The 11,194-nt window shown below is 38.6% G+C and overlaps 1 protein-coding gene across 1 annotated transcript; it reads left to right on the top strand.

Moving 5' to 3' along the window:
- The first annotated feature begins 241 nt into the window (after positions 1-241).
- LOC141433602 (catalase-like) lies at positions 242-10,746 on the top strand. The gene is made up of 5 exons (XM_074095716.1): positions 242-374; positions 7,362-7,524; positions 7,969-8,154; positions 8,666-9,036; positions 9,372-10,746. Exons 2-5 carry the CDS (start codon positions 7,372-7,374, stop codon positions 10,258-10,260), a joined length of 1,599 nt encoding a protein of 532 aa, XP_073951817.1. The 5' UTR covers positions 242-374; positions 7,362-7,371; the 3' UTR covers positions 10,261-10,746.
- Positions 10,747-11,194: the final 448 nt, after the last annotated feature.

Here is an 11,194-nt window from a genome sequence, read left to right as displayed (position 1 = left end):
AAGAAAGGGATGGGACGTAATGGGAGCAAAAAGGACATAAATCGCGTGTCTGCGTGTGTGTTACCGCTACGTATGGAGCAAGTTTTTCAATTGTTTTAAAAGCACATTATGACGTATTTTTGCTTATAAAAATTATGTTAATGTTACATCGCGCGTGCAGCGAGCTAGAGCTCTGTGTGGTGAAGGTGACCGTGCAATGTAGAGCGTACGCGTGGCCAGCAGCGTGTTTACTATATACAAGCTGCCTGGGAACGTTGGTTTCATTTCCTTGTTGACTGCCGACGGCAGTGGGTGACAGTGGTCTGTCCCGGTGCAGTGTCACAGCCTCTGTGTCAACAAAAACTGCGCGAACCAGCGCTGGGAACATTCTTGAGGTATGTCTGTATTGTTTAATGATACAAATTAAACGTATTTAGACTTTGTTGTGTGACTTGGGAAATTAGCGTTGTTATTAAGTGACGAAAATTTTGTTAATGCAGACAATTTTGTTATTATTTTAAATGTCGCTATTACACTAAATTCGATCCATAAAAAAATTGCTTTCTACGTGTCCAGCTTTTAGTAAGTAGACACCGATGTTGGAGCTCATTTAATTAAAATTAAATCGCGATTTAGTGGTAAAGTTAGTTTATTAACGTCAAACTAGGTATCTAGTCAAAATATATGGAACTGTCAAGCTTGAACCGGGTTAACGACTGACTGAGATTTTTATCCCATCATGTGTTTAATTAATCTTATTGGATTGATGGTGCAATTACAACATTAATAAAAAAAACTCATTAATCGTAAAACCAAACGTGTATAAAACGCGTCATCCGAATCCATCATAATCATCGTCAAACAACAAATAATATAATAAGTACCTAATATATATAATTCTTTGAAAAATATGACTGTTAAAAATATGATTCGGTTTTAAATTAATCCATTAGAAGTAAACAAATAAACTTGTTATGATATTCTTTGATAATAACTAATAAAGTCGTGAAATCGATCAGACTCAATCCTAAATAGTGGTCAAAAAATATTCTGAGCGCTCCTTGTAATATTACCTTATGTACCAAGTTTTTAAAAGCAAAACATACCTACTCACTCGCATTTAAAATATCAGTCATCAAAGGCCTTTGCATCTAGATGACAGATGATTCAAGCATAATAAGTACTTAGTGGTTGCTGAACATGCCTGGTACCTACGGGAGCATCTCCGACCGCACAACGGGCATAAGATGCGGTCGATTTCCAAGAGAGGACTTCACCCTCAAATGTTCTGGTCCTGCACGCTAAACCCTTTTTCGGACTAGGCTAGTATTTTAGTCTAGTGGCGAGTAATTTAGTAGCTAAACTATTCGCTACTGCCTAAAAATCGTTCGCATTACAGTCGAGTAAAGCTCACAAGTCAGTGGTACTCTTCTTCACGTCAACTAATGAACTCGACTAAATCGACAGGTTCGGACTTGTTTAGCCGGCGGCCGAGTGAGCACGGACGCGTGGTGGGGGGTGCTACTCGCTACTAGACTACTAAAAAAAAAAGAATGAAATGGATTGGCTCGACTAAATTACTTACTAATCCACTCGACTAATTTTTTGGTGTTCAGACACGTTTAGCTACTAAATTACTCGCCACTAGACTAAAATACTAGCCTAGTCCGAACAAGGCTTAAAGCCTGGAATGGAACCAAGCTTGGTCGTGCGCTCGCTTGGCGTCCATCTACTAGACGCTTCTGCCACTCGCTAATCTTTCCCGCGAGTATCTCCATTTGTCGTGCTGGATCAGTACTTAAAGAGAAGTGGCGGTCAACTAATATTAGTAAGGATCTTAAAATTATGAAATAAATATGTATTTGAGATTCCCACAACAAGCCCTTTCATTTGTTATGACACGCGACATCTAAGCACCTACCTAGGTATATAGTTTTTAATGAACTAAAAGAATTTCTTGGCTCACCCGCGACTTTATGATAGCTAAGTTTATGCAAAATATGCGTGTTCATGCGGTTCCTCCACCTCCACACTGTAAGAACACACACAAATCACACAAACCCATCTATCACCACCACACTACACTGACGCGTTTCGAACTCAACCAGAGCTCATCTTCAGAGCAACACAACCGTACACCATGCTACCAGATGTTAGACTCCTTCCTTCCTTCCTGTTAATTATTTTAGTTCATTGATATGGACATCCGCAAAGTAACGCCTGATTCAATAAATGGTATAGTTTTTATTAAATATAACCCCCCCACCAAAGTGGTCCCCAAATATATATTTCTTTTTTTTAGGTTAGCTTGAAAATATCCCTTTTAGGGATAAGTTCGCCTTTGTGCTCTTTTGGTTTTGTTGTTTTCTTTTTGTATTATTTTGTGTTTAACAATAAAATATTTACACACATACATACATACATACGAGTATTACACAATCGGTTCATCAGGCAGTTTAGAGTAAATTAGCTGTGACATACAGACAACAGATATACAAACAGACACGTGAGTGATCGTATAAAGGTTCTGTTATTATCTTTAGAGGTACATGACCCCTAAAACTTATCGACATTTAAAAAGCGCTTTTTATATTTTTTCCTCAAAACCAGTTTCATTTAGTTTGTTATTCTATATTTTATGTATCAGTTCAGTAAAGCTAATGCGCGCATAAGCGTTAAATTAGCATAACATGTTCGTTATTATGCTAATTTGGTTTAAAATAATGGCATACAAGGAAAGAGTTTAACGCGAAGCTAGTTAATAGCTAAGTTCCAAATACGTACTACATATTGTATTAAAAGAGATAGTTTTGTGCTATTAAGCACGCCGAAAATGATGCGAGAAAAAGATGATTGTAGTCTCATGTGACGTCGAAAAAGACAATGCCACGCGATGATTGTTATTTCTCGTTTTGTGAGCATCTGACGCTTGCATAGCGACGAAAAGTAAACAAGCGTGATAACATACTGGGCGATGCAGGAGCCGTGGGCAGGACCAACCCTAATCCCTCAGTAATTGATAATTTATCGTTCACAACCATATTTAAATATGAAGCCGTGGTGGCCTAGTGGTTTGACCTATCGCCTCTCAAGCAGAGGGTCGTGGGTTCGAACCCCGGCTCGCACCTCTGAATTTTTCGAAATTCATGTGCGGAATTACATTTGAAATTTACCACGAGCTTTGCGGTGAAGGAAAACATCGTGAGGTAACCTGCACAACCTGCGAAGCGATCCAATGGTGCGTGCGAAGTTCCCAATCCGCACTGGGCCCGCGTGGGAACTATGGCCCAAGCCCTCTTGTTCTGAGAGGAAGCCTGTGCCCAGCAGTGGGACGTATATAGGCTGGGATGATGATGATGATGATGAAAAATGCTGGTGATTGAAGAATAGTGTATACATATTTTTGTAACTTTGGCCGTGTCGATATCTTTGCACTTGACTGTACTGGTAAGTCTTGGAAATAAGAACAGGAAATACTCAGCTCGTCGACCTTCGTGCCAAAATAAGTCAAACAGGACCTTTCAAAAACCCCATGCCGGTCATTGACGGTCGAATCAAGCAGGTAGGTATCATGCCGCCAATTATGCCAATTTTCGAGTTTTGCTTGTGATCCAGTTCCGAACGCAATGAGAAAAAAACAACGGGCCACTTTGGATGGTTCCCTAAAAATATTTACCTATTTATGTGTGAAGTGAAGCCCCAATACGGTATTTGACTACTCCTGAATTTGCCATGTCTTATATATTATTATGAAAATATAGGTACACAGAAAGTGTTTAGCGAAGAGAAAACATAAATCAGTTAAAAATTGGATTTATAGTGATTTTTTGAAAAATCTATATACCTGTCTCTTTCTCAAACGCTTTTCTCTATGCAGCAAGTATGGCGGTACTGGCGTGTGACGTCACATGCCAGTATGTCTTTCGCTGTTTAATCTTGGATTTCAAACCTTTATAACTTTGTTATTTGTAAAGGTAGCTTAAAATTTGTTTTTCTATTCGATAACAGGCATTGTAAAGTTTTAATTTATAATACATATAAAAATAGTCAAATACCGTATTGACGTCGCCTGTCACGCTACAAACATCATTGCTTCTTCGAAAAACATTACAATAACAGTACAATAGAAATAAAATACCTACACTAATTAAGTATTTTTCTCAAAAATGTCCGTAAAAGTTGACATTATTCTTTACATATCAGAAGGTGAAGTGCATAGTTTATGGTCAGCGAAAAATTAAAAAGTTAAAAAGATTGCAGGTGCGCTAGCTCGACAATAATGAATTAGCGCGCTTGCAATCAGTCACATTTTTTTTTAAGTTAAAAAGGCCATGGAAATGTTGGCACAAGTCGTATACAGCTCTAATGGCCGGTCAAGTCTAATGGCCGGTATCAGATATTTTGTTGGAACTCCGGACTTTTTCTATTGGGTCTGAAATAGCTTGTGGTGTTTTCGGTGGAAAAATACACCTGCAGTTTATTTTTAATGAAAAAAGGCGGGAAAGCATATGAAAAATATTGGAATAAAATTAAATTTTATAATATATTTTGAGAAAAAGTTTATTCTATTTCAGAATTATTCACCATTTTTGAGAAAAGCTTTATATTAGTCTCGGCTGGAATAGCAATTGCTGGCTTCGTATTAGTTAAATGGACTCGCAAGCTCGTCCGTTTAATACTCATACTCAGCCAGCAGTTGCCTACTTCCAGGCCACGACAATAATCTACTATAAAAGTCGCTGGACTAATGTCTTTCAGTTTGCCGAGTAGCAAACTCTGCACCGCGTGTGGTTCGACATGTTCGCGTGTGGCTAGTCATGCACTAATAAGAATAAGAATAAGAAATATTTATTTCATAACTGACATAATAGGAACAAGCAAATATTCAAATAATTAACCAACTTTCCACACACTTGGCTGGTTTATAAAGGTATTATTAGTAGGTAGAATACCTACTACACTCCTTCTAAGTTTGTCTTACTTGCAGTAACCCACAGCTCACTTGCCGCTTTATTTAGAGATGGTGCCAGTTGCTAGAACATCGCGTGTTCTTTATCTAATCGTAATCCCAGTGAGTGATTTTAACATGTTACTCATCCAAGACATTACCAAATTATTTACTAACTTGTCCAGCATTGCAAACAATGGTATTTACTACAGCAAGAGTGTAGCATTATGCAGCTCATTATAAACGATCTTGCAAGTAGATAGTTTTAATCATCACATTATCACCGGCACATATGCCTCCCACAACAACGCGTAGAATTAGAAGGATAAGAGGGCTGAAGCTGCGCAGTTCTCCCGTGGGCCCAGTGTGAATCGGGAACTTCACACCATGGAATAGCTTCACAGCTCTAAAGCTCCTGGTGAATTTAAAATGAAATTTTGCTATTCATTTTTTTTATAGATTAGATACCTACAATTTTTCAAATTACTCGTATCACGTGAAACTTTAACTTTAAACTAAGTGCATATGTCGGCGGCCGATCGTAAAATCCACCAGATCACGAAATTCCTAGGCATATCGTGAAATGCCGCCATTTCATGAATTGGCTAAGGGACATCCGCCATATCGTTCAAAACTCACCGTTTAACGATTTGCCTAGTGACGTTTAGGCAGATCATGAAATTCCTAGGCATATCATGAAACGCCGCCATTTCATGATTTGGCCAGTTTAGGCAGATCATGAAATTCCTAGGCTTATCATGAAACGCCGCCATATCGGGTCTGGCACTTCGCCGGCCGCTACCGCGGCACGCTCGCTTCGCTCGCTTGTACGTCGTAATCACAATTAATACTTACCACTCCTCGCTTCGCACGTCGTACCTTAATTTTTTGTTCTTTTCGGCATATCTGCCCGGTATATAGCTAAGAATATCAACGAATGCGTTGCTCTTATCGATCTACAACAAAATACTAACCTCTAAAATACGGGCAGACGTCCATGGTTTTTTCACATTGTGCATAGAATCCGTTTGATTCACATAAAAAGAATGGAGTTGATGTTCAAAAGCTTAGCTTTTGTGCTTCTATTTTGAATTCAATGACTATTTTCGGTTCTAAGATCATTTTGTTGTGACACCGACATTTTCACGCGGTAAACAAACACGGCCGGTCAGCTGGTCACGGCCGCCATTGCATACGCAGCGCCAGTGGCCAAAAAAGAAACTATTTTACGATGTGCCCGGTATAGAGCTAGGAATATCGACGAATGCTTTCCTCTAATCGATCTGCCGTATTATTTCTCAGGAACATCGTGATATGCCTAGCCAACTTTTAGGCATATCATGAAATGGCGGCGTTTCATGATATGTCTAGGAATTTCGTGATCTGGCGGATTTTACGTTCGGCCGCCGACAGATACACTAATTTCATTAGGTAAAAATATTTTTATAGTTAACAGTAAAAAGATGAAGATGTAATAAATTTATGGTAAAAAATTCATTTTTAATTCAAGGTTTTTTTGTTGACTTTGTAAAGCATTGCATTGTCACCCAAACTACATTTGCATACCTACCGAATTTCAAGTCGATGCCATTAACCGCCGAAGAGTTCCGTTCTGCGGAAGTTATAAGTTATAAAAAGGTAACTAATTAGGCAGCACCTTTAATCGCTGATTGTACAATTGTTACCAAATGAAGATAATTATTAGTTCTTTGCGCTTTACTTATTTATTTTGATTATTTTACTGGCCATAATAATCCAATATAAGCTGCTAATTAGAGCCAAACAGAAAGTTGGTGTGGCAACTAAAGCCTTATTAACTTGTGAAACCGGCCAAGAGCATGTCGTACGCCCAGAGTAGGATTCCGTAACCATTACGAAAAAATCCTTACATATCTTACTCTCATTCACATCAGATTGAGAAATATTATTGAAAACGTGTAATTTTCATTGTTTTTGGTGTTTAATTTTCATCAGTCTGGGCCATTTAGCGTGGCGAAAGATAGTATAAATAGCGATGTCATATTTTAATTTAACATTTCTGGTTGTTTTACTATTTGTGTCTATTTTTTAACTGTGCCTGTGCCCAGTACCGTAATCGCCTTCACCAAGCGCCGCTCACTCAATGATTGTTATTTGGACGTCAACTTTGTTTATGATTGTTAATTTAATTTACCATAATTTTACTATTAATTATACTATCCATTTTAAACAAGTAATATTTCTCTAATGATTTTGTATTTTGTGTGGAATTTTCCAAGTAGGTATTACGTCAAGATATTGAATGGGCCCCGACTGTTGAGCTTAATTTATTTACTTAACAGAGTTCTAAACAATTATATTTTTTGGTTTTTTTAAAGCAGTGGGTTTCCTGTTTTTTTTTTAATTATCTTATTTTATTGCAAGCTGTAATAAGTAATACCTTATTGATTTCCAGTACTCTTGGCATGACGTTGAATGCCGACTTTACCAAGATGGCAAAGGCCATCCGACTGCTGGTTCTCGTTGCGGTGGCAGCAGGCAGCAGCGCAGAGGCGGTAGACAAGTATTACGAAGACTTAGCCTCTCAACAGACCGTCAAATTTGCCGAAAAAACAGGGGTAAGCGTCACAACAAAAGCAAAGTTTCACTCATCTCGGCCTGAATATCTCGCTGCCCACAGGCCACCTCCCTCGGACTGAGAGGGCTCGGATTGTAATTCCCCCGTGAGCCCGGTACGGATGTTGCCCCTTACCGTAAATCTCGTAGTATTTCAGATACCTACTTATAGTTTTGCGTATGCTATTTATATCTGGCGTCGCGAAACTTTCTCTATTAGCGTTGAGTTAGGCTTACAGTTGATGTGACAATCAGCGTAATTGTTTTAATCTATAGAAAGAACTTTTGCAAAAATGATAAAAAACTTTAGTCGACTATACAAAAGCTATAGTCGTCATTACTGGCAACCCAATGGGAGTCGAAATGTCCAGCCAAGAGACATCTCGCTGCGTGACTGCGCCTCTCCCCATTCAGCCACGAAATTGAATCTTTTTTTTTTATCACAGACACCCATCGGAATCCTCACCACATCGAACGGCGCCCCCGTGGAGTACCGCGACGCGAACGTGTCTCTGAACCGTCGGATCATCACCAACGAGTTCCTGCTGGAGACTCTGACCCATCTGAATCGACAACGGATCCCCGAGCGCGTCGTCCACGCCAACGCAGCTGGGGCTTCCGGCTATTTCGAGGTAGACCATTATTACTAGACGTTTTATGACTAATTTTACTGATAGTGCCAATGGGAAAGTGAGTGCATGCTTGCGTCTGAGTTTGTTTCTCTTTCACGTTAAAACGGATGATTGATTTTATTTGTTTTATTATGTATCTACAATTTATTAAATCACAATCAATCAATATATCATAAACAGAATCATTTCATTTTTAATTTTATTTCAAATTGAATTTAGTATGTAGATAGCTGGACCTAAGTACCTATAAAATAACATATAGGCTACGATTTATCCCAATAATCCTACCGTCTATACTACAAAATCTTAGCCGCTAAGTCTAGATGTTTAACACGGGTGTTTTTCATATAACAATAATGAAGGATACGATCTAAGTTTTGGGAATGGCCATGGTTTAGTAAAATCCGGTGGTGTTTGTGTTTCTGTCGATATAAGCATTAGCATGGCAATTTTTAAATCATACTTCGCTATTGTTCCCCTGTTGTACTTAAGAGTAATACTTTTCTTACAGGTAACCCATGACATCACTGACATCTGCAAAGCCAAGTTTCTGAACCAGATCAACAAAAAGACTCCTGTTGCGGTCCGATTTTCAACAACAATACCCAATATAGGAGGGTCTGATACGACTAGAGACGGAAGAGGCTTCGCCGTCAAGTTTTACACCGAAGATGGTAACTTTGACCTCGTCGGTCTCAGCTTCCCCGTATTCTCTATTAAAGACCCCCTATTTTTCCCGACTTTCGCTAATGCCCAGGGACGGAACCCGGCTACCTTCCTCACCGATGATAACATGCGGTGGGACTTCTTCACTTTGCGGCCGGAGATTTTTCATTTCCTCATGTATAGATTCGGAGATGAAGGGATTCCAGATGGTTACAGGTAAGATATAGATATTTATGTTTGAACTAGATAATTCATGTAACAGAAACAATAAATTGGAATATAGAGGTAGTACTTCACCTCGACACACGGTTAATCAATGACAAAACACCTAATGGTTGACAAGACAACCAACAACTCTGAAGTTTAACTTGAATGCCTATCTTGTCTTTTTAACTACTAGTACTACGTCCAAGAAAATTATCATTATAGTTTATTGTTTCTTCAGATAGCACCTAGTATTTAATGGTATTTTATCTACTTACTACAAAACTTTTTTAATTTACTACAACCGCCATCAAATCACCACTAATGTTTTTCTATTTCCTTTACAGGCATATGCCAGGTTTTAGCATCCATACGTACCAAGTCATCAACGAACACGGAAACTATAGTTTCGTCAGATTCCATCTAGTCAGTAACCAAGGGTTCAAGTATTTGACATCTGCTGAGGCCACTAGAATTGGCGGCTTAGATCCTGACTACGCCATCCGAGACTTGTACAACGCTATAGCCAACGGGGACTATCCTAGCTGGCAACTATACGTCCAAGTTTTATCCTTAGAAGATGTAAAACGAGCTGATTTTGACGTATTTGATACAACTAGAATACTGCCTTTAGACAAGTACCCTTTAAGACCTGTAGGCCAGTTAGTACTTAACAAGAATCCAGTGAATTACTTTGCCGAGGTTGAACAGATAGCTATGTGTCCGAACCATTTAGTACCGGGTATCTTAGGCGCTCCTGACCAGTTGTTTCAATCTCGACGGCTGTCGTATCGTGACGCGCAACTCTACAGGTTAGGAGCAAACTTTCAAAACATACCGATCAACTGCCCATTCCGAAGTTTCACGTATAACATCAATGGTTTATTTAATTTGGAGAAGACGGATGATTCTCCTTCTTACTACCCCAACACATACAATGGACCAGTACCATACGTAGATGTAAATAAAGGTGAACTTATTGAGATTGTGCAAGATTCTTCGCTTAGTTTCGATCAAGCGGCCCGCCATTATGACAACTTGACTGAGGGTGCGAGAGAACGACTGATCGGCAATTTCGTGGACAGTCTGGGAAAAGCCAGTATTAATCTTCAGGAAAGGGCTTTGAAATGGTTCAGGTTGATTCACGAGGAGCTTGCTGAGAGGGTGGAGCATGGTCTATTGTATAATAGGAACAAGCAACAGAGGTCTGTTGATCATGGATGGGGTTATCGTTAAAGGATAACACTGCGTTTATCTAAATTATAAACTTTATTTTTTATTTTTTTCTGACGTGTAACCTTATGGCAAGCGTATGTATTTTTGCTCTATTTTCACTGCTTACTTTATCCATTTTTTTGTTATTTGTAAAAATTGTTTTTCTATTCGCAGGCATTTTGAAGTTTTAATTTATAAACATAAAACTACTCAAATACCGTAGTAGTGATTGTGTAAATTAAGTCAATTTTACTCTGAAAAGAAAATGCACAAAAACTTGGCTGTGAACCAATGGCCCGTTGTAATGATGCATTACTGTAGATAGATCTGAAAGTTCAAAATAGGTAAAGTAAACGTACGAGTGTTCGTCACTGTCCCAATAGTTGTCATCTTTAATCTTATGTCATTAGAAATAGCGTGTCGAGCACTCGGACGTTTACCTTATGTATATTTAAATGTTCTGTGTGAGATGAGGTATTTTTTTAAATAAATAAAACAAAAACAAATCTACTTCCTTTTTATTCCGCTTTGTGCTCACCTTCCATCGCGAGAAAAGTGGACTCAGTTTAACTTAGATCAGTCACTGCCACTACCACTTTTATCGTCTGGTAAAAATTAGCGTTATCATAGTTTATTTCTGTGTTGCTGTTTTTCCCTCTGCCTATATTTTTTTAGACGTGTATTAATATGTACGGTTACTTATGTATATGCATCTGCGTGTAGATGTATTTTGGTTGTGTTTTGATATTCCGAACTACTGCTGATGCACCACCACCTGCTGTAATCTAATTCTAACTTCTCTCTGTAAAAAAGGTTGCCTGGAAGAGATCGCTCTTAAGCGATAAGGCCGCCTATTGTTTACCTATATACGGTTGCTTATGTTATTTGCGTGTCGATGTATTTTTATTGTTTTGATATTCTTAACTACTGCTGATGCACCACCTGCTGTAATCTA

The sequence above is a fragment of the Choristoneura fumiferana genome, chromosome 12 (assembly GCF_025370935.1).
Source record: "Choristoneura fumiferana chromosome 12, NRCan_CFum_1, whole genome shotgun sequence".
NCBI classification, from domain to species: Eukaryota; Metazoa; Arthropoda; class Insecta; order Lepidoptera; family Tortricidae; genus Choristoneura; species Choristoneura fumiferana.
Note: the sequence above shows the minus strand (reverse complement) of the source record. Positions and strands in the feature narration are given on the sequence as shown.